Consider the following 23,272-nt stretch of genomic DNA (forward strand, 5'->3'; position numbering starts at 1 on the left):
CTGATTACCTAGATCAGGTGTGTTCAGCCAATCATGAGCTATGCAGTGCAGGCATGGCTGGAAAACAAGTGTTGCTGTGGTGCTCTAAGACCATGGTTGGCCGCCCCTGGTGTATAATTTCAAAATCATTTTTAAATATCGTTAGCGAGGAGCCTCATTTGGTTCAGGTTTATGACATCACAGCTGGTGTCATTTGACACATAATCCAGGTTCCTACTGTGAAAACAAGCTAAAACGATCTCTGCCTGCCATGAAACCAGTTGGCCAGGTGGGCTGGCTGCACACGTCTCTGTGAGAAGAAGAATGAGAATTGAGAGAATAATGGAGACTGGAAGTGGGAGGTGTTAGGGAGGGAGTAACAAAGCTTACCTGTCGCTGCCTGGATGAAGGTCAGTGACAAACACAGTTGAATAGAAAGAATAGAGGAGAAGACAGCAGAAAAAGAGGAAAACAGAGGTGTTTGCTGTGGCACCATCATGCTCTAACCACTGCTCCACGACTGAGTAAACACCTGGATGTGAAAAAGTCGACCTGCTCTCACCACTCTCTGCTTTCTGCTGCCCTGAGTCCGATGGCAAAACATGACCCGGTAGGTTCTGCCCTTGTGTATCTCTTTCACTTATAGCACAAATTACTTCTTTTTTGCTACAGACCGTCTCTCTGTCTTCCTTCAGTCAACAGTCAAAGGTTCTACTTAATCAGTACTCACCTGCAGGTCAGACTCTAAATGGTGGTTTTGCTTCTGTTTCTCCACTTGTGTTTGCTGTGGTTAAGTTTCTGTATGCTGCGCTGTTTCTAAGTATATGCAGCCTCTGCAAAGTTTGAGGATGCGGTTGCGGTGCAGGGATAATAGCTCGTCTTTATTAGCGGGCAAGCATGGAGCTTAAAAATACAGTGGATGTTGCCTGTGTCTTCATAGTGTAACCTGTATCTTTACATCTTGTAAGAAAAACATACCTCCATGGGTTTTAATCATTTATTTAGCTTAATAAGGAGGGAGATTTTCTGATAATAATTGCCACAATGGCCTATTAAGCAATGTTTTTGATCTGTCAGCCTTTGACTGATATACTGTACAGTATGTTCTCAAGAAATACAGTGGCCTAACTTGCATCTGCTGTGATTTGTTTTCATCGCTATACAGACTGGGCAACTAAGCGTAAAGGGACATTTTCCACGTCATGTTGGGTGTAACGTACGTATCATAGCCATTGTTTGAGTGAAATATTGACATTTTAAATGTAACATGAACCTATAGTCTGTTGTTCTGTGTTTTTCTTGATAATGGCAACATGTAAGATGATCTATGTGTACTGTGCTTTACTTTGCTGTGAAATATGATGAACCTGCTCCACCGCCTATTTCAGCACAGCTATTTTACTTTAATTAACTTCTGCTTACTGTATAGTTGCATTTTGAAACCCGATCAGCATGCAGCAGAAACCGTCTTTTGATAAAACGTTTGTAGTGAGTCCACCCAAAGTCTCGTCAATGCCACTAAATGCAGAAGGGCCACAACAGCTGTGGAGAAGCTGTACTAAAACTCAGCATTCTTGGCACAGGAGGCTGATTTGGTGATTTCTCTACTGAATGATGACTTAATCAACACGGAGACAATAACAGAAAACAACTGTACATCTCAGAATTTCTGTATTTTCTCAGTACTTTGTGTGTAGATGTCAAACTACCTCTATGCTTCTGATTATATGAACTCATCATGATTCCTAAAGAACTTAAAAAGACCCTTCTGTACTTTATCCTATTTCTTTTTATTTCTTTTTATTTCAAATTACATTCCATATACTGTACCATGAAACAACACAATGTTACAATAACATTAACGTTAAAAAGTTTCATCCTGATAATTTTATGAGAATAACTATACCACATTCAGAAAGAAAGAAACAGAGCATAACTTAATCCCTACACTTTTTTTGTCTTCTGACTTCTGTACTGATAAAATACATTATCTACAACATGATCATCACTGACATTTAGAAGTGAATTTTTTTATCTTTGCTGTTCATGAGATTTCCATCAATTCTAGTTCTTGCCACAGGTTTAGCGAACTGTCTGATGTTTTGGTTACAGTACATAGTGTAAAATGTCAAACTATTCCTTTATTGTATTTGTAATATAACCACATATAAATACTGGAAAGTAATTCTTCAACAATCAGTGACATTCTCTGACATTTCCAATCAGTCACAACATACTAGTTACAGTTTTGTTGAGAGTGAAGATCTTTTAAACAACGAAACAATCTGGTGAAATAGAAACAAAGAGAATGGTATTCCTGGTACTAGGGACTATTGTTGAACCAGGGACATAATCTGACTAACCTATATCTGAGTCATTCACGGTGAGCTCAAATTAGAGCTTTTGGCAACTTAAAAAGAAAGCACTGCTGTTACAGTTCCTAGTAAATCCTTACTGTTAGCGGCCTTCCCAGGCCCTGTTACCACTCATTTATGAGGCCATGTAACTGGACCTGTAAATATTGATTAAGACCTTTGTCTGAAGTGATTGACGCGGCTTCTGGGAGCTTCAAATCAAAAGGGTAAAGGATGTAGCACAAACAGAAAGAGGAAATGCACTTTTAAAACCAGATGCTATAGACACTGTTGCCAGGATACATCATTTGTGTTGTCACCCAGGTGTGTACTTAAGCTTTGATTTGATAATAGTGTTAGGATTTCATGGTTGACAAAGGGTAATGGGTTCAGTTTTGGCAACAAGCCATTTGCCTTCATATCTATTGTCTATCTTTCTACAGATATGCTTATCCCTATTAAATATAGCATGATGTCTTGTTTCCAAGGGTAATAGACGACACACTAATGGACAAAGACTTCACCTCACACTGTGTGTCATTACAGTAAGAGGTGTTTTCTATATTGTGACTTCACTATTTGTTAACTTTCTGTCTTTTCTGTTTTTCTGTTATTCTTCACAGAATGAGCCCCCTCCTCCTTACCACTCTGTTGTTGGCCAACCACAGCCCCCCATTTTGCCCTATGGTGGAGTTGTGTATGGTGTGGGTCCAGGCCTGACACCTCCCACCCAGCCAAATTACATTCCACAATATCCACCACCTGTAGTTGCCCCCAAAATCATTCTGCCCAGCAAATGTGAGTGGTTTTTCCTGATAATAAAACAGATGCATGTACATAAACAAAATAGCTAGAGAAAGAGTGTGTTGAGAATTATTTGTGTGCATTTGTGTATCTGTTTCCAGCCCCTAGCAGTACGAAGAAGAGATGTTGTGGGAGAAATGCACACTGCTACGGGGGGACAGGGGGAGCCTTGATGGTACTAGCTCTGGTGGCACTGGCCATCTGGCTTGGAGGTATATTTTGTTTAGACATTCAGTTAAATGTCATTAAGGAGACTAGTGTCATTTTTAATTTTGTCTAGTCATTTTCCCTAAATTTCTTATGTTGGTTTACTATTTTATTGTATTAGAAAATTGGCTAAGGTTGCTGTATAATGCACATGTAACTTACAAGTAGTTATTATGGTAGAAATATTTTTTATAATAAATTAACAATGATTCATTTGATATATTCAATTAAGTTATATGTTACTGTTCTTTTTTTTTCAAGTTTTAGGTAATAATACATAATGACAATGACAGAGCATATTTTATCACCACTTATCACACGCACTTCTGCCCACTCTGCCCCAACGATAGTTCGTTATGGAAGCAGAATTGCAACTGCCATAGTCGACTGCGATGAAGATGAGGGGAAAGATCCCAGAAGTGACAATCTGCCTTTGCCCAAGTATGAAATATGTCCCAACAATTCAGTACAGTGTGATGGGATAAGAGATTGCCTTATGGGCACAGATGAAACAAACTGTGGTAAGTAGGCATGTGCACACACATGCATTTTACTATAACCAAATGTGTGGATGGGAAGACACTTGAAATCCAAAAGGAGATTCTCAAAATGAAAAGCTTACTACAGGATCTTTGTATTGTTGCTTGAAATCTACAAAGAATGGCACTATGAGTAATTTTTAAGCAGGAAAGCACAACATTTTAAGAGAGCTCCAGATTTACTTTGTGAAAATGTTAGAGTTCCAGAGTTCTAATTATGTAACGTGATATAAAGAAAAAAAAAATACAACTCACTTTAATTTATTTCAAATGTGACTTGCTTTTGCCGTAAGTGCTGGTGTAACAGCTGCAGTTTTGTGTTTTTTTGTTTTCTCTGCCTCTTTTCCAGTGAGATTCGGTGACAGCAATGCCTTGCAGGTCAGGACATCTCAAGATGGCCCCTTCCTGCCAGTGTGCTATCAAGGCTGGGACTATAGCTATGCTGACCAAACCTGTGCTCAGCTGGGTTTCAGAAAGTAAAGAATCGCCCCTTTAAGTCAACTATATTTATTAAAATGAGTTTAAGCCAACATAACCTAAAATGAGCCAAACAAAAACATCTGTGATTAGCAGCATTAAAAGCTGTGAAGCATTTTGGATCAGCACTCTAACATCAGTGCTATCCTGCACACTTCAGGAAGGAGTGATTTAGATCAGTCAATTTGCTAGACCCACTTTTATCAGCAGCAAGTGAACACGTGGATTTCTATCTCCAATCTGCAATTTACCCACTCAGATCCATCCTTCTCCTTCTCACCTGCTGCTGTGTGTTTAGGGTTGAATTGCTTCCCCACGGGTCTCTCTGGGGTGCCTCAGTGTGACACAATCAGAATGAGTTTCTAGACTAAATCAAGCATTGTTTCCATGACGTGGTCCTTGTGTGTGCAAATATATCTCTTCAGTTATCTGAACTAGTCTTGTCTCTGTCTCCAGGTCTTATTTCACCAAAGCAATTCAGTACCCTAACTCCATTGGTTTAACTTTGACCAAGAGATCACCTTTGCCTATCCAGGGTCTGGTAAAAAGCAGGTAGACAAAAATTGTTTATTTTCCCCATTTCATACACAACTCAGACTCAATCTAAACATCCTCAGTTCAATATGAATGTATCTAATCACTAATCACTCTAATCACAGTGGCATTGTACCGTACTCATGCAAACTAACATGCTTTTTCTGATTGCGGCATTACGCAGTTCCTCCTGCCCAGGCCAGGAAGCTGTCTCCCTGCAGTGTGTGGGTAAGCAGCCTCCATCTGTTCCTACAGTTATGTGTCACACATAGTCACACATAAGCTCTCTCTCTCTCTCGCTCTTGTTTCTCTCACACAAACACATGCAGTCATTTGACACCAAAACACCAACAACAACACCACCACATGAGTATCTGATCAATATCACTTGACTGTAATATGCTTTTGATCATTGTGACAATTCCTTGAACCTGAATCATCTTCAAAACCTTTTTCATGAGAGTGATATTGTTAAATTTTATAAAACAAAGAACGAACTGCTGTATCTCACAACATGACAAGATAACATAAGATAAGATAAGACTTTATTAATCCCACGATGGGGAAATTCTCTTGTCTACAGCAGCAAGGTGACATTAAATAGGACAACAGTATAGAAGAATAGAAGAACAGAACGGGTAGCATGCAAACTAGTTTATGCAGTCCACTGTTATGTGTACTGTATATGACATATTCCCGGCTCTGCAGCATACCGTGCATCCAACACACCATTTCATGCAGGTCTATTGTAAAGAAAATCTGGACTCATTAGACCTCATGAACTTCTTCCACTGCTCAGTTCTTAACCCAGTTTTAGCAGTTTCATTAGTCTCCTTAAATGTTGTCTTTGCTTGATTCATGCCAATAATTTGACCCCCCAGACATGGTTGTTTAAGCAATGAGAAGCCACTCACTGCATCAGTTATGGTAAAATAACATGTTGTTAGCTGATAAATAATCATCCATGCAGTAATTATCCAGTGGGAGGCTCTTACCTATTTGCTTAGTTACATCAAGGTGGTGACTTTCTTTTTTGGATGGACAGCGTCTTATTTAACACTTCTGTATGTTTGAGCTGTTTCTTGGATATCTGACATTGTCTTTCGTTCCCAGACTGTGGTCTGCAGCACTTAACATCACGGATTATTGGGGGCAATGCATCTAAGACAGGTCAGTGGCCTTGGCAGTTGTCGCTGCACTTCAGAGGACTGCATGTTTGTGGAGGAGTTCTGATCTCTCCTGATTTTGTACTGACTGCTGCTCACTGCTTCCCAAGGTAACTAATGTTTTTTTTTGTACTACAGCAATCCTCTTGTGTCTAAACAGATTTAGTTTTAAACATTGTAACTGCAGAAATGTATGCTGTTCAGCTGCATGGGCACTGAACTGATACATTTATCAGTTGCAGTGTAAAGATTCAAAGTCTTTTAAGCAAAACTTTACCATTGGATCAAACGGTTGTCTTAATCTTGCATTCCAACGAACAGCCTCTTTGTGTTGTAGGAATAATGCCTTGGCCCTCCTTGCGGAGAACTGGAAAGTGTATGGTGGATTCATATCTCTGGACAAACTACCTCTGCCTTACCTGGTGAAGAAGATCCTACTCAATGAAAATTACAACAATAAAACAAATGACCAGGATGTTGCTCTGCTCAAACTAGCATCACCAGTTTTTTTTAATGGTAAGTCACTAAAACTCGATCAAAGTAATGTTTGTGTTTGTCTGATTGTCAAATCTGTCATGCTGGTAATCTGATTTGCACAGCCCCGTGTGTGTGTGTGTGTGTGTGTGTGTGTGTGTGTGTGTGTGTGTGTGTGTGTGTGCGCGCGCATCCGTCTATACGATCCGTGTGATTGCAAAAGTTAAATGCTTTTTTGTATTCTGCAGAAAAAGTCCAGCCAGCTTGTCTGCCAACTTTTGACCAGCAACTTCCCCAAGGAATAAAATGCTATACCTCAGGCTTTGGGACCACTGTGACGGGATCAAGTAAGTAGCCACTAACTAAACTATAAATATAACAAATAACATATTCTAAAGGCAGAGAAACAAAAGCACAGCCGGAGAACTAGGGTGTTAGGGTGCTAGGCAGGTAGAACACAACAAAGTAAAGTTTGGAGCACCTTTAGGAAACATGGATATGTGTCAGGACAAGAATTATCTCCAATGCAGGCATTGTGTCCAAGAATCTGATGGATGTGGCGGTGGACATAATTGATACACAAGTGTGCAACAGCCTTCGTGTGTATGGAGGTGCCATCACCAAGAACATGCTGTGTGCTGGAGAACTGGACGGAGGTAAAGACTCTTGTCAGGTGAGCCTAAATCAAAGAATCATTTTATACTTATCAAAACAAACTTTCGAGTAAACCTTCAGTTAACTTAACTAAACTATGAACTATGTTTTCCAGGGTGACAGTGGTGGACCTCTGGTGTGTGTGGGAGGCAGTCGTTGGTACCTGGTGGGCATCACCAGCTGGGGAGCGGGCTGTGGTGATAGAAACAAGCCTGGGGTTTACACCAAAGTCAGTAGTGTTCTTCCCTGGATCTATAGCAACATGCAGGTAAAAACATGAGAAAAAAAACAGGACATGGGAGATTGTGTGTGACATCTAAATGATCAGGACACTTTTCAACTTATTGCTTTATGATGTTTCCACAATCTTAAATCTTCCTGTGTCTCCTACAGCAAGAGAGACCATGACGTGCATTTGCCTCCCGTTGCTGACACTATGATGTCCAAGTCTTAAAATGATGGATGGGTTCATACACAGAAGACTGATTTGATGAGCATACACTCAAGACTGAACGATGCCATGCTGAACTGGCTTAGTGGCAGAAGAGGAAATTGCATGTCTTTGTTCTTCATCACTTTAATCTGATTTTCCAGTACCTGAACATGGTTAGTGAAATATGCTAATTGATCAGTTTTGCAGTCTTGATTTTAGTAATCTGTCTCTTGGAGTCTTAGTCATAAAGTACATTTATTTGTATCTATTGTATAAATTAAGCAAACTTTAAAGACAGCTTTAAATTCTCCTATGTGTTCTGTGCCAATGAAACCTTTCTACTGTGATCCGTTTAACCGGTTTGAGAATGACACAAAAATAGTTTGATCATTGTACATGTGTATTTTTTCAGGAGACGTCTCAGGCTATTCACTGGTAACTATTATTAGGAATAATACATAAAGAAGGACGCTTTGTACTCCCTTTCTGAAGAAAGATAGCAGACTGACCCCTGACGCCCTCATTGAGCTGACACTCTATGCACAGAAACCTCCTCCTATACTGGCGCTGTGATGTTTTGCAGAAAGTGTTCTCTTTACACCAGATGTCAGCGTGTGTGTGTGTGTGTGTGTGTGTGTGTGTGTAGGTGTTGTCTATGTGTCCTATTTATGTGCGTTAGACATGAGAACCAAATTTTTCATTGGCCTGATATGATTTTTTAGCGTTATACTCTGACCTATACTGGCAAAATAAATAATGATGAGCAGAAATCCTTATTGTGGAGTATTTATAGAATCAAGATAGACCAAACAATCTCCTCAGACTGTCAGTCAGATAATGCTAGGAAGGTCTAGGATTGGTTTGAGTGTATAAGACACAGACACACACACACACAGAGGGAGAGGGAGAGAGTGTGTGTGTTCAGCAGACGGAATAAGCAGGCACTGCTGGAGTCATTGTTATCCATCACATCTATTTTTCCAGTACACGTAGATGTGACCAGTGTTTACATACTGACAGATGAGAATATTTGGAACAAAAGCCTTGTGACACTTGAGGACTGATTCTTGTGGGTGGACATCAATTTGTTGGGCGGTGGAGAAACAAGAGGTAAGTTGCTGGGCGTGCGTGTTCGATGGTCTACGTGGCGTTATTGTTATTGTTTACTGTAAATCAGTCAGGAAAGGTCATTTTTGTCGTTGTTTACCTGCAGCACGTCACTTTGAGCCCACAATCCAATGTTAGGAAGTCATGCAATTAGTAGGATTTAAAGCGAATAACGCAGATGCTAAATGTTTTTTTGCGCCCACAAGTGAGATGGTTGCGATATTTACGCACTGCTGGATTATTCCATTAACTTACAGAGATGCAATTCACCACGACACTTGTTATTTACCACTGCTCTACTCCACAGTGAGGGTGTGTCTACAGGCACGGATCTCTATAACCTTCAATGGCTCGCTGCAAAAATATTTCCAAATACGCATCAAAGCCATAAAACCAGAGTGAGCGTTTTCTCTGACACAGTAAGAGTAAGTTGAATCCCAGATCAGATCAGACGTCGTGCATGATGTCAGGGCTACTATTGTAAAACGGTGAGTTGCTTCCACTGAAAAGACGAATCACAAGGCGGGTGATGGTTTCATTTCGTGCTCCATCAGAGGCTCCACAGGTTGAGAGACGCGAAAAGTGGACGCGCAGACGTCACGATGTTGCAAAGCATCGTGCCAATTGTTTATTATGAGTCAGTGAAACCAGGCAGTGGGCTGCGATGTAATCTATGAAGGAGAGGTTATCACTGCGATGCTGATGCAACTGGCACTGGCAACAAAATGCGATCAAGTTTACAATCACTGACGTGTTTATCTGCGAACGGATCTGTGGGAATCTGCCTTTGGATCACACCACTTTTTAGGGACTTGAAAGCAGCGTGCCACACCCCTGTGTGTGTGTCTAAGTGTGGTCCCTGTGTTTCCATGTGAGCTCGTCATCTTCACCCATTTCTCGTCTCGGCGCCAGAATTTTCATTCGGAGAATGTTACCATGGAGATAAGTGGACACTATGGTACGACGCACATAGTTGTCATGGTGAAGTATCATCATAATGATGGCCATGTTTTTTATTTGTCATATAGGTTGAGACATGTGGTGTGACCTATTTACACACTGGTGTTCATGAACACAAGGTGACTCATGTATTGTACTTGTCAATATGTATGTATAGACACCTCTAAGCTGGTCACTAAGCTGGTGTTCTTCAAGAATGTTTAAATGCTTACATTTAACATTTTAAGAGGGACACACGGACAAACAAGCAGAAACATCCACGCAAACAAGTGCACATTCTCTCAGTGACACAGAGTGATGTAGAAAAAGCTGTATCTCCTGTGGAAGTGCACCTCCTACAGTTGCAGTGATCAGACAAACAGCCACAGCCAAGGAAAATGACCTCAGTCACATTCAGTTATTAGTCTCTGCTGTGTGTCACTGAGCACAGAATAGGATCCTCAAAACACTTAGGATGCTTGTAAAAAAAGAAAAGAAACACATGCAGTGCACAGATATTTGAATATAGTATCTTTATGCCCACTTCCCATGAAGTTTGTGTCACACAGATTTTAGGCTTAAGACTCACAAATTAGAGAGAATGATGTCAAAGGTTAGATCATATTTCTTTCGTGTCTCACAGACTACTGAGCACTCTGCTTCCCCGTTGCTTTGACTCCTTCAGTGCCTTTGATCGCCTACTGCATCTGTTTCTTTATCTCCTTCATCACATTTGCCTCGCTGCATTTCCTGACCTTTTCTTTTAATCGTTTTTTTTGTTTTGTTTTTTTTTTTTGTTTCTGCTATCCCCCTGTTCTCTCCCTTCAGACAATGTCTCCTCTGCATGCCTGTCACCGGTGCCCTCCTGCTAGACCATGTGTGTCCCTGTCTGCTTGTCTCCTATTGTAACTGTCGACCTGCCCGACCCTCAGAGTGGTAGCCTAGCGAACTTGATATAATATAATGCAGATAAGGTAGATTTATGCAAAGCTCAGAAGCAGTCTGCTCAGGTGTCATGTATTCTACCCAAGGAGAAAAACCTGGCCCTGAATAGCTGCCAGGAGTGCCATGTTGCCAGATACCGCAAAGGATTCTCACAGGACAAAAACAAACAATGTGACACTGACCCACTAATGATTGAAGTACTTTCTCTGCAAAGGACTTCATATTACACCACGACAAAGGTTACATTCTTTACCACTGTCTCTTTATTTGCCTTATTTACTGTATATGAGGGTTGGAAATCAGTGTTTCTATAAAGTAAATTAGTGCTACACTGATAAATCTAGTTTATTGGCACCAATGTGTGCAATATTTTATAGCAGCAATTACTGTTAAACATAACATCTTTATGACTGGGTTTTGTGTAGTGTTATTGTCTTTTGTCCTTGAGAGAGACAGGTATTTTGGTGCAGACGGACACCTAGTATGTTGAGTGTGGCGAATATCTTGGCTTTTAATTTCAGACTATCTTTAGTTCCTTTTGAATCATTGGCGGTTGTCCAACAGAACATTTAACCCTGAACACTTACTGTCATATCTATTCCATTAACATGTTTCTCAGAGAGAAGAGACGCCACAGGGCATCAGACCTCTCTCCATCCATGAGTTAGACCTCCGTCTGTCCAACACTTTGCCCCTCCATTAGTCCTGCTCTGATAGGCATATCTACAGCCTGCCAGTGCAGGAGAGCATCTAGCTGAGCACACATTATTCCATAGTGCTCTTGCTAAATATAGTGCCAAGTGGATGAGAGCAATATTTTACAAATGGGCAAGTAGTTGCCTTATGCACAATTTACGTTTTTAATATCAGTTATCAATCATCGGCATTGCTTTTACTTCTGGTTTAAAAACTCAGTGACAACATTGACAGAACGGAGATTACATGATAATCAGCCCTGAGGTTACCCAGTGGTCCACATCTGTCACATCAAACTGCAACACTTCATCCACCTTTCTTTTCTTGTCTATATTATATAGTATAGAGGTTTACCCAGCAGCTTGGCAGCAGGTGATTGAAAATTAAGGAGGCAAGTAAGAAAAGGGGGGGGGGTGACCCCTACTGCTACTACTGCTTCTGAAAAGGAAGTTAAAGATATTGCATGTCTAGATGTGGTGTGCAGTGTCGAACAGTTAGCTCAAGATTTTAGCCACAATGTAGATAAGGGGTTCTGCCTGAAACAAGGTGTCAGATATTGATGCAAACTCTGTTGATGAAAGTTGACAGTGTATTCATTATTTGAAGCTCAACATAGACTGTACATTTAAGAATATACTGTATAATGGTTACAGATAGTTTCCAGCAATTATGTCAAGTAAGTACATCTCAAAAATGCAGATAATCAGTGTGTCAGTGAAAATGATTTAAATAAAACAAAAACAAGTGATCTGGTTATTGAGTTACATACAAAAACAGTCTGCTTATGAACTTTTTGCTCTAACTTTACCAAAAGCTCTGTCAACTTATCGCACGTTTCCACATTTTTCAGTCGAAAATCTGTAGTAGCAAAAAAAAAAAAAAGGGTTGTAATGCTATATTTTAAAGGACATGCCTGCCTTGAATATTTTGTCTGCCTGCTTGATCAATGTTTATTAATTTTTCTGACCTGAATGTAAGTGATGAACAGTTTGGGGCCAGCCATCAATCATCACCTCCGATGTGGAAAAAAAGATGTCTGTTTCAGTATGTGCAGATATGACAGACATGCCTTCAAAGGCTGTAACGTCATGTCTCATCACTCATGTCTGGATTTTCTTTTAACTAGGCTGCAAATGTTTCACTCAGAATTCGGTTAAATTCAATTTTTTTTATTCAGTGTTAAATCACACCAGAACTGACTCAAGGGACTTCACATTATAAGGTCAAGACCTTATAGAGTTATAGAGAGAGAAACCCAACAATCCCCCTTCAGCAAGCACTGCAAGCAACCCCACAGAGTGCAAAATGTTCTTTATACCACATAAACCACGACAGTTCAAAAACACTGAGAGATTACGTCACAGATTTCTGCTGTGGGTGCACACAACTGAAACAGAAATCCTTATGAGAACAAGACATTTTCTTTTGTGTCTAGTATGTATATCAAATTATTTTAGTACAGATGCATTTATGGAGAAGGGTACGGCATGTCAACAAGGGAGAACTTCTTTAATTAAATTCAAACTGTTCATTCAGATGACTGTGTAGAATCTAAAATAGAGAAAAAAATCGATACACATCCACTCCCAAAAAAGAAATACATAAATAAACTCCTGGAAACAATGAGGATGCACAGGGTTGCTTTTCATTTTAAGGTAGACATGTGAGTCTTTAATGGATGCCACAGGCTTTCTGAGTTGTCAGCTTGTGTCACATTATGTTAGAAATGTCCCAGTTACCAGCATGTTGCTCTGATCTGTATGAGGCCTCACAAATCAAATATACAGAGTATCAACTCACAAACAGCAACATCACAGGAAACAGCTGATATCTCTGCTAATGACTATAATGGACTCTGTCCTGTACCGTTGATACAGCTGAGGACAGACCCAAAGCCAAATGACTAGATGCACATAAATGCATCAATCAGGGAGCCCGTCAGTCAGATGGACTCTGCTAGGCACGTATAGTATGAATTACAGGTCACATTGTCTTGTTGGGAGTGAGAACTGAAATATTTACTCATAGTACATGTTTCAAATGCTTTCATCAGTGACATGTAATTTAGTCCCCAGGAGTAGATATTTAAACCGAAAATCTTGAGCATCAACCTGTAAATTCACGTTGACATTTTGTAGATAGGTTTGGCCAAGCGAAGAACATCACATTTACATTTAAGTTTAGTCATTTAGCAGGCGCTTTTATTCAAAGCAACTTACAAGTCATTACAACAGTCATTAGGCAGGGCAGCGTGAGGAGGTCTTGCCTAAGGACCCCTACTGGAGGTAAGCTACTGCTGGGATTGAACCCCAGTTTTCCACATGGGAGGTGGTGATGTTACCACTACACTTACCAAAGAACATGATTTAATTACATGAAAATAAGCTTTTCTGTTGTGTTGTCACTGTTGATGTTTTGTGTATTAAACTGGACCATCGTTCTCTCGCCTTAACAAAGTCTGTGAGCACCTGAACATAACCATGAAAAGTCTAATAACGCTGTAGTATCTACAAATGGGAATTGTACTGCATGATCAGATGTTGTCCGTGGAACATTTTACCGGTACGTTCAGTGTGAACATTTGTGCTACTTGCAAAATGGTTAAATTACTCAAAACCACAAATGGCAACCTGCTGATCGCGCTACAGGAAACATCAGGGGATCACTAAAGCCGTTCACCTCTAGGGACCATAATTGTACCACATTTCATGCGAATCCATCCAATACAATAGACACCTCACTAAAGAACTAAAATGTCAGGGGATCATCAACATTGTTAAGATCCATCCTTTAGTAGAGGGATCGTCCATGGACCAACAGGCTGACGTCACCATCCCTGGAGCCATGTAGCCAGCATGGCTAAAAAAAAAGACATAGGCGATGTTACTGGTCCTACAAAATGTGTTTACCAATGGAAAATACTTGAATTTGAACACATTTTGTACCAGGCATACTTTGCATGTGCACAGTGAACAGCCTATATGAAAATAGGCCAAGGTTGAGCGGTGTCCACAGGGAGGAAGGAGTAATCCCTGCCAGGAAATGAGAGCATGCATGCAGGCTGTGAACGGTGATTGTTATGCAAGATAGAAAACTATTTCCATAGGCCTTTTACATCAGATGAGGGTTGGAAAAAGGCAGTGATGTTTGATGCAATTTCCTTTCCACACGCCATTTACTGTTTGTGTACATGTGTTTGTTGGTATGTTTCAGATGGTAGGGGTGTGTGTGTTGGAGTGGTGGAACACACACACACACGTCTCTCACTGTATTTATTTTTCTGTTTATTTAATTTTTTTACACCCTCCTTTCCTACTCTATGTCAACAGTTGCCATGGAAACTGTTTTGCTCTTCCTCTCTTCACTCCTGGTGTGTGTGGCTGGTAAGTGCCCCCCTGCTCACAAACACACACACACACACACACACACACACACATAGAGATCTATGAATGAAAGCACACATGCATGCACACACAACAACTGTCCATGTGGAGGCGGTGTAGAGGCCGGTAGTCAGGACCTCCCTGGGTGTACGGGCTCATAGCTAAACAGTAATTATGACTAAAGGCATGGGTTTCAGAGATTGACTGCGTGTGTGTGATTAAACGGCACGTCAACACATGCTCACACGCTACAACCAGATGATGTCATGGAGTGTTGAATACTGTTTTCAATGACACTTGACGCTTGTGTTAGGTAATAAACAGATCAATAATTGGGTAGACTGATATAGAGAGAGATTGTGTTTAAGTATTTTCACTCAAGGTCACTTTATTTCCTGTGTTTCTGCTCTCTCCTTTTTCTTATACTGTACCCTCTGTCACAAACCACGTACCATCTTTGCTGTCTCTCAGCTGTAGCAGATCCCAGTGCACAGGGTGAGTATCATAGATGTGATGTGATGTGATGCTGCCGCAAAAATGCAGATCAGAACTTTATTGAATCCCCCACTACAGCAGAACACGGCACATGTAAATAAATGTAAATATATATATATATATATATATATATGCGTGTGTGTGTGTATTTTACAGATAACCAGGGTAAAGTTGAAAACCCGTTTATTTATGGTAAGTACTGGTCGTAACTACAAAGGTGTTTTTTCCCCATAAACAAAATGTCTTTCTTTTTTGGCTCATCTCATTTCATCTTTCTTTCTGTAGACTATGAGAGCCTGAGGATTGGGGGATTGGCACTTGCTGTGGTGTTGTTCACACTGGGCATTCTTCTCATCCTCAGTAAGTTCACCTCACTATGTGTGTTTGTGTATTACTATGTTAAATACACTCAATGTAATGGACTGTTAGATATGTAATAAACCAATGAATCAGATTGCATTTCCAAACTGTGCTGCTACATCGTCTTGTTTACTTTCATTAATTACGTATTTATTCCGGTGACAGTAAATTGCAGTGAACAGTGGAAATACATCTTTATAATTAGATGATCTGTGATGTTTTTAGGTCGGCGATGCCGCTGCAGTATCAACCAGAAGCCCAGGTATGTCAGCGTCCCTTCTCTCATTGAAAAACAAAAAGATTTGGTTGTGTCAGGACTTTTTTGTTTGTCATCCTACCATGACATCTTGTGAATTCTCTCTTTAGGGCCCCTGGCGACGAGGAGGCTCAGGAGGAGAACCTGATTGTCTCCAAGGGTGAGATGCAAATTTGAACTCTCTGTCAGCTCCTCTCACCTCTGGCTCACCCCCTGACATACATCCATAACTGAGCTTCCCTTTGGGAGTGCCTACATCTCACTCTGTGTGCACGTGTTGAACTGTAGTTAAACGCCTGTTAGAGCCTGTACAGAGAAAAAGAGACCATACAAGCTATATAGACACTATTACACAAATTACAAATGTCTTTTTTATTTCACAGCTTTCAAACTGTTTTAGCTTTAATATGACTCAACATAGTACAAAATCAACTAGCAGTCAGTGTAATCAGAAATTTATTACAGAGGACATTTTGTGACCTTCACAATATTAACTATAGTTTTAAGCAAAGACTGTTTTATAAATTGTTGTCGTGGTTACTTTTCATCATTCTGCATCACAGTTGTCATCCTTTTAAATGACTGACACAACAAATACATAAAAGTCTCAAAATCCATGTTTACCGTCTCTGGTGGTTCCCACATGCACAGCTCATTCATACTTGAGATTGTTCCAAACTAGGTTCCAGCACCCTGAACAACCAGCTGATGTCTGATAAGGAAGGCAGTAGAAAGTTGTTAAATCTTAGATACAATTTATCAAGCTGCAAGTAATGCACACTGAGCTTTCATAAGAGTTTACGGATGCTCCGACATCCTTGTACACATTACCAAATGAATGTTAAACACAAATCTCAAAGAAATCTCAGATGCTAATCAAAAGTTGAATGTACAAAACCCATTAAAAGCTGTGCAGTAGAATTGTGAAATGATATATTGATGATTGCCTGCAAGTGAATAAGTGATTAAAAGACTGAAATATTTAGAAAGAAATGACTGTGGGCAAGTTGAATGTTTTGCACTTTGACTAAATTCCTTGTCCTTGACCTCCTTCAGCTGCAGCGGCTGCCAAAGATACTCCAGCAGAGAACTGAGGCAACTCCCCCAGATTGAACTGTCTTCTGAAATCAGTTTCATTTGATTTTAATCCACCATCCCAGGAAGACATGGATGATTATTGTAACTGGTTATGTGACAGGGTAAGAGAGGAGGTATACATTTAAAGGTGTAGTATGTACATAAATATTGTGCCCTGAAACAAATCATTAGCCTGTCGTGCTTCATTGTGACTGTACCAGTCCCTCAGCGCTCCTGTCTGTCCCTGTACCTTTTTGTGGCTCTCTCTCTCTCCACGTCTTTGTCTTTAGCCAGTAGCACCTTCGACATAAGATTGTCTTTGAAGCCCTAGAAGGTTTTTAAATTATGTGTGGTCCATCGTTCTTCGTTCCGTACTTCTATCTGTTGACTTTAGAATTGTTCCCTTTGTTTTGTCAGTTGTCCTGGATCCTAATGTTTGACAGAACAATATCAATACGGTACTTATATACATATAGAAGTATATATAATAGTACTTATAGTTTACTGATAAGATATGTCGATGAATATCATGAACTTAGGACTATGTTTGAATGGTTAGGTGTGTTTGTGTGTGCCAATATTGAGTTATATACTGGACGTGCATATTCTGTATATGCATGTTTGTGTTTACATCACAAATGCATGTGTACATGTACATGTAAATGTGATGAGCCTTATATAAGACAATCTCAACTGCAACAGCTCTCTGACCGGGCACAGGAATGATGTGCAGGTATCTGCCTGAGCTCCTCCATTGCAGTGTTTTATTAACTTTAGTGGAGGAAGCTCCTGTATCAGCTGTCTCACTGCCTTTTGTCTCCACACGTTCGCTCCACCGTCACTGGCTCCACCAGGATTAACTAGTCTCCGAAAGACTATGATTAGTTTCCCCATACACACTTCATAGTGAATCCTGGACCTCTTCCTTTTTCTTTTTCTACTCTGTTTATTAAGTGTCTTAGTCAGTCTCACTAATGACATGATAGAGTCATGTACTTCCCTGAAAATGAAGAGACGACTTTTGGATATTGAGTTTGAAAGTAAAATTTAAAACAGATTTTATTTATGTGCCAGATTAGATTACTAGTAGCCTAAAGTAAATAACAAATCAAGTACAGTACTTGCTGTGAATCATTTTAGGTCAGGCTTCCACAATATAAAGCCTGAGTATACCTTTATAAAGATAACTGCTTTATAAGTAAATGCTCTGTTGATGAAATGCACGAGGCCTTGTTGTGTAGCAGTCTGTGGTGCTTTTGACATAAATAAATACATGTATGTCTGAACACTAATATGTTTTTTTATTGTGTCCATTTACATCAAAATTGGTTTAAAACACAGATCTTAAACAAGGGTCTTTATGTTGGGACACTTAGGTCAAGAAAATCTCATTTCATAAATAACCTTTCAACAGCACTTAAAATCAGTAATTTCCTATCAATGTCAGTCAAGGTTATAAGCTGCTACTTGGGGCTATGAGACTACACCAGGAAATGGGTTCTTTGCCAGCAGAGCCAATAATATGCTGCACATTGTGCTATGAGATTTACCAATGGTTGGCAAAGCAACTCTTTATTAGCATCAGAGTACAAACTTTATGACACTGTAAATATGTAACTGAGTGGATTAAAATACAGTACGTTTATGGGTAAGTGGTGTGTGTGCTTGTCTGTGTGTGTGTGTGTGTGTGTGCGCGTGTGTGTTAGAGGGTGGATCTGCGGGGTGGGAGTTTGGTTTGCACCTGTCCTTGATGCAGACAGGGCCCACACACACGTACATACTCCTGGATAGAGGAAATACAGAGCCTTCAGCAGCTCAGGTGAGTAACAACATGTTTTTTTGTAAATCTTTTACAGAAAATGTGCAAGTTATGAAAATCAATCTGTTGAATCCACTTCACCCACTTAGGAAACTGTTATTGTGGGATCTTAGGACGTTCTCCAAATACAACGTCAAGTCACTATTTTAATAACGGTTCTTTCTAAAACGTGTATTTTCTGTGTAAAATAGAATTATGGCCATTTTTGTGCTGAAAATCTAAACTGTGCTTCACAAGTTCATCCAATATTTAATGAGGCAAAATATAAAAAGCAAACTCAAATTAAACTGCAATTGTGGTTTTAGAGCCCAAATAGAGTAAATGTAGAAGCAATGATGCACAGTTGCCCTGCGGGAGTGATTATTTTCCAAAAACACTGGGTATCAATTCTATCTTATTAGACTATATTCACCACAGCTACTCTTTCTTGCTCCTCTATAACCTCTATCAGACTGTGAAGGGTTCAAGGTTAATGAATATTGAACCTATAATATATTAATGAGTAACTGCCTGGTATGCGCTTATGCTTGGCGGTGCATTGAACAGGTCCAGACACATATTCAATGAAAGCACTGAAGTCCACAAATCACGGTGGAGCAAAATGGAGGCAGCGAGGGAAATTTTTACTCTATTAATCAGTGTAAGCCAACGATTATAGGTCAGGAGATGCAGATCAAATGAGAGGCGTGTGTGTGTGTATGTGTGTGCGTGTGTGTAAGAGATGTAGACAAAAGAGGTGGAGGGAAGAGGATCAATATCGGCATTAGCCTCTTCAAGTTCTCACTGAAGATCAAGGCAATCACTTAGATATCAGTCCTGCAGTAGGGAACCCGGTGAGACAATTTGTCCGGACATATACAGTTTCCGAGCCTTTCAACTGCCTCTCATCTAGACTGAATCAGCAAATATAACAAGCGACTCAAACTCTATTAAAATGTAGAACCTACTGAAACTAAAGCCAAACAAATATTTACCTCTGCAAATAAGTACCACACCTCCTGGTCAATAGTTTTGCTTCCATTATTGTGTTTAAAACAGTATGTTCCTGCTAAAAGAATGTCAGATTAAATCCCTTCAATCAGCAGACGTGGATGGATTGCCAGCTGGCGGCCCTTGTTTACCCTCTGTTAACTGTTTTTCACTGTGTCCCTCCAGTTCTGTCAGCCACACACACACACAAACAGGCGAGGCAACATGTCTTCTCCTACCGGTGAGTTAAAACTGCTAATTATCCACAAGCAGCAGACACATTAACATGACGCCATTTGAGTGACAAAATATTTGCAAGGTCACAACCATTCTTGATTCTCTGGTTCTTAGTCAGAACCACTAACAGCAGCGTGTTAATCATGCACCAAGGCAACACAAGGATGACTTATTAACTGCTTATTTGGAGCGACATAAAGAAATATGCTGGAAAACAAAATAGCGCCTAACATAGTGTAGGTCAAAGCAATGTCCTTTGATAGTCCAACAAAGAACAAAAGTGAAGGGGAGTCTGCAGCCTCACGGTGCTGCTCACCTTCTCATATTTCAGCATTCTGCAACTATTATGTTCATAAATCTGCACTGCTATTGGCAGTGATACTGTACAACCTGCTGTTTATTAATGGGCCACAGTCAGCTGGGAGGTTGACAAAAAAGGGAGGACACAGGTGCCCCCTGTAGTGGCAGCACAGCAACACAGTTAAGATGTTGGTGTTTTAAGTTAGCAAGAATGCTTATAATCTTAAATCTGAAATCCATTCCACCACCAAAAACACATACTGCCTTAAAAACACCTATTCGACCTATTCAAGTCGTTCAGCCAGTGAGGTGCCAAATCTGAAAACCTCACTTCAGTACAGTGATGCTTCAGTGTAACCATGAATAAGTTGGTCTCCAGAGCAATGTAATCACTGTTTCTCACAAGAAATCACCTGGCTGGAACAGCAGCAGTAGGACATTTGTACTAGGTTTCTACCTTTGTCTATCACCAGGTGCAGAAACTGACTACGATGCAGACTTTGTGTATGGTAAGTAACAACTGCTTTTACAGTGTATTTACTACACCAGTGCTTTCAGAAAAGACAATGCAGAAGACGTACACAGGTGAAAAGGGGTTTCTCCAAGCACACATACAGTAGAGGTTGGATGAGTAAATAAAGGTAGGTATGTGTAGAGAGAGGAATCACAGTGGCTAGTGAGGCAGTGATATATAAAAAGAGAGAAGGCAGAGGACGAAAAGTACAAGAGGGAGAACAGAAATAGGGGGTACAGTTCCAACTTGTGTGACAGTGATGATGTTGTGACAGTGTGCTATGTGGATTTTATAGACTACTACACTTTACGTGTTGGAGGTCTGGCCTTTGCTGGGGTCATCGTGTTCCTGTCCATTATTCTGTTGGCAGGTAAGTCATCCACCAGTCGCCCCGTGTGAGAGTGTGCGAGTGTACAAGCCTGTGTGCAAACGCAATTTCCAGAAAACCTTTTCTGCTAATTATCTTAAACTGTTGGACTTCCAGCTTAAATTAGCTTGATGTCCAACTGTGACCAACTTAAATTTACTTTGTAAATATAAATATAGGTTTTGTGTCTGAACAAATTGGGACAGAGGCAAAAAGTAACAGGTGAGAGTGTCATGATTTAATATAAAGCAGCATCCACCAAAGGCTCAGTCTTTGCAAGCAAACATACATTGTGGCTCACCACTTCCTGAATGAATTGTCAGTCAGTTCAAAAAGAATATTTCTCTGTGCAAGAGTGTGTGAATTTAGGTGTTTCACCATCTACAGTACAAAAAAGACCCAAATAATTAAACATACTTGTTAAAGGATTCGGGGACTCAGAGAAATCTCAGTGGGCAAAGGCCAAAGACAAAAGCCACTGTCTACTGCAAGACCTTTGAGCCCTTGCATTGCGTGTGAAACTATCATAATGCTGTGGCGAATAAAGCCACGTGGGCTCGGCAGTATTTTAAGTAAAAACCTACTTTTGTAACTTAACACAATCTGCAGCTGCATTTGTCAGATGGACTGAAAGACAGTGGAACATGTGCCGCGGTCAGACTACTCCATGTTTCAGCTTGTTTTTGAGATAAACAGTTGGGCTCTCTGTGCCAAAGATACAAAAGACCATTCAAAATGTTTTGAATAAAAGGTGCAAAATCCAGCATCTGTGATGGTATAGGGGTCCATTAGTAGTGTCATTTGAAAGGTGTATAATGGAGTTTTAGAGAGACATACTGTTTGCTGCTATCAAGGCGAAGTCTTTTCCCAGGTCAGTGGATATTTCAGCAGGGCAATGTCAGGCCTCATTCTTCACATACCACAGCAGTGTGGCTTCACACAAAGACTGAATGTGCTTGACTGACCTGCCTGCAGGTCAGATCCCTTCTACAGCAAGAATGGACAAAGATTCCCCTTCCAAAAGCCAGTCCTTCCCAAATGAATAATAAGAAGGGTGATGTAACACAGTGGTAAACATACCTCTGTCCCAACTTTTTAAACTTGCTTATGAGCAAGTCACAGATTTATGTTTTTACTGCCTCTTTCTGTAAAGTCCCATCTTTTCTGGAAAAAGGGTTTGTTTTTCAGCACAGCAGAAAAGTAAAGAGTCTGATGCTGGGAGTGAAAATAGAGTCAAAAATACTGAGAAACAGAACAGCTGAGGTGTGATGGGTGTGCGAATGTGGGAAACAATGCACTGTGTTCATGACGCTCAAGTGTTTCTCTGCTCCCTCCTGCAGCTATTAGAGCGATGCTGTTATCAGAAAGTGCAATAGCTTTGATCTTTGAGAAAACTAATACATGAATTTTATTTTTCTCTAAAGGGAACAAAATCAGAAACTGTGGAAAATCCAAGGTAAGAACAGCAGCAATAAAATATGGCTCTGCAGTGACACCTGCTGGCTCTTATGAGATAATACAAGCAATTCCAAATTTAAAAAAAGAAAAAGGTCAAAGTCATCATTTGAATTTCTGCATATATTTATAGATGAACAGGCACAATCCCTAGATAAAACTGACAACTGCTGTTTTATTTTCTACAGCCAAGACATGTTGAAGAGGAATAAAGTGTGCAGAACCAGCCAGGGACGCACGGGAGTACGAGAATGTGCTGTGATGCTGTAAAGTGTTGTTGTGTAAGGATATATGGCTTTTGTATGAATAAAGTGTGTGTAACCAGGCTGTTGTTTGTTGAAATCACTGCTGTGCTGGACATGGATTTGAAATATTTTTTGCAAGTCTTCGTTTGCCCTTTGCTTATAACATCTGTGTCAATACAATATAAAATATGAAAGACAAACAAATATACAATAAGTACAGAAGTAGAAACAGAAACTAAATAAAAAGAAGGAAGTACTATTAGTTGGGGCTGATGACTGGTAGTACCGTCCTCCCAGTTCCCAGCAGAGTCAGCTGACCATGAACGGAGCAGAGGACACGCCCCCTCAGGTGCAAACACTTCACCTGAGCAGCAGGTGACGTCTTCGTTTGAGCCCCAGTTTCAGCCACGAGTCATATCTATGAAATACTTTTATTTTTACTTCTGTTTGATCTCACGCACTTTCAAATAAGATGTTGGGTTTAATT

At 40.2% G+C, this 23,272-nt stretch overlaps 3 protein-coding genes across 4 annotated transcripts; all 3 read left to right on the plus strand.

Moving 5' to 3' along the window:
• The first annotated feature begins 288 nt into the window (after nt 1–288).
• tmprss13a (transmembrane serine protease 13a) lies at nt 289–8,391 on the plus strand. Its single transcript, XM_026365998.1, has 13 exons — nt 289–589; nt 2,957–3,131; nt 3,239–3,349; nt 3,695–3,865; nt 4,233–4,359; nt 4,817–4,912; nt 5,079–5,122; nt 6,008–6,170; nt 6,398–6,576; nt 6,783–6,881; nt 7,065–7,207; nt 7,304–7,456; nt 7,582–8,391. The coding sequence occupies exons 1-13, from the start codon at nt 572–574 to the stop codon at nt 7,594–7,596; spliced, it is 1,494 nt and encodes a 497-aa protein (XP_026221783.1). The 5' UTR covers nt 289–571; the 3' UTR covers nt 7,597–8,391.
• Nucleotides 8,392–8,525: 134 nt separating this feature from the next.
• Nucleotides 8,526–18,157, plus strand: fxyd6 (FXYD domain containing ion transport regulator 6). Of its 2 annotated transcripts, none has more exons than XM_026366316.1 (8): nt 8,526–8,731; nt 14,638–14,691; nt 15,163–15,186; nt 15,343–15,378; nt 15,472–15,546; nt 15,772–15,808; nt 15,913–15,962; nt 16,859–18,157. In XM_026366316.1, the coding sequence occupies exons 2-8, from the start codon at nt 14,643–14,645 to the stop codon at nt 16,894–16,896; spliced, it is 309 nt and encodes a 102-aa protein (XP_026222101.1). In that variant the 5' UTR covers nt 8,526–8,731; nt 14,638–14,642; the 3' UTR covers nt 16,897–18,157. The 2 variants fall into 2 exon arrangements, with proteins under 2 accessions (XP_026222101.1, XP_026222093.1); XM_026366308.1 differs by lacking the exon at nt 8,526–8,731 and adding an exon at nt 9,394–9,686.
• Nucleotides 18,158–18,593: 436 nt separating this feature from the next.
• LOC113165663 (sodium/potassium-transporting ATPase subunit gamma-like) lies at nt 18,594–22,866 on the plus strand. The gene is made up of 6 exons (XM_026365354.1): nt 18,594–18,698; nt 19,854–19,908; nt 20,678–20,713; nt 21,014–21,088; nt 22,510–22,541; nt 22,729–22,866. The coding sequence occupies exons 1-6, from the start codon at nt 18,630–18,632 to the stop codon at nt 22,750–22,752; spliced, it is 291 nt and encodes a 96-aa protein (XP_026221139.1). The 5' UTR covers nt 18,594–18,629; the 3' UTR covers nt 22,753–22,866.
• Nucleotides 22,867–23,272: the final 406 nt, after the last annotated feature.

The sequence above is a fragment of the Anabas testudineus genome, chromosome 13 (assembly GCF_900324465.2).
Source record: "Anabas testudineus chromosome 13, fAnaTes1.2, whole genome shotgun sequence".
In the NCBI taxonomy this organism is placed as follows: Eukaryota; Metazoa; Chordata; class Actinopteri; order Anabantiformes; family Anabantidae; genus Anabas; species Anabas testudineus.

What these genes read in the sequence shown, in the direction of transcription:
- fxyd6 (XM_026366308.1), top strand. Translation starts at nt 9,665, where the DNA reads ATGGAGATAAGTGGACACTATG. An exon ending in ACTCCTGGTGTGTGTGGCTG is followed by an intron (nt 14,692 to 15,162) that starts GTAAGTGCCCCC and finishes GCTGTCTCTCAG; the next exon opens with CTGTAGCAGATCCCAGTGCA. An exon ending in GAACCTGATTGTCTCCAAGG is followed by an intron (nt 15,963 to 16,858) that starts GTGAGATGCAAA and finishes GACCTCCTTCAG; the next exon opens with CTGCAGCGGCTGCCAAAGAT.
- LOC113165663 (XM_026365354.1), top strand. Translation starts at nt 18,630, where the DNA reads ATGCAGACAGGGCCCACACACACGTACATACTCCTGGATAGAGGAAAT. An exon ending in CAGAGCCTTCAGCAGCTCAG is followed by an intron (nt 18,699 to 19,853) that starts GTGAGTAACAAC and finishes GTGTCCCTCCAG; the next exon opens with TTCTGTCAGCCACACACACA. An exon ending in CAACATGTCTTCTCCTACCG is followed by an intron (nt 19,909 to 20,677) that starts GTGAGTTAAAAC and finishes GTCTATCACCAG; the next exon opens with GTGCAGAAACTGACTACGAT.
- tmprss13a (XM_026365998.1), top strand. An exon ending in ACTGGCCATCTGGCTTGGAG is followed by an intron (nt 3,350 to 3,694) that starts GTATATTTTGTT and finishes CCCCAACGATAG; the next exon opens with TTCGTTATGGAAGCAGAATT. An exon ending in CAGGGTCTGGTAAAAAGCAG is followed by an intron (nt 4,913 to 5,078) that starts GTAGACAAAAAT and finishes GGCATTACGCAG; the next exon opens with TTCCTCCTGCCCAGGCCAGG.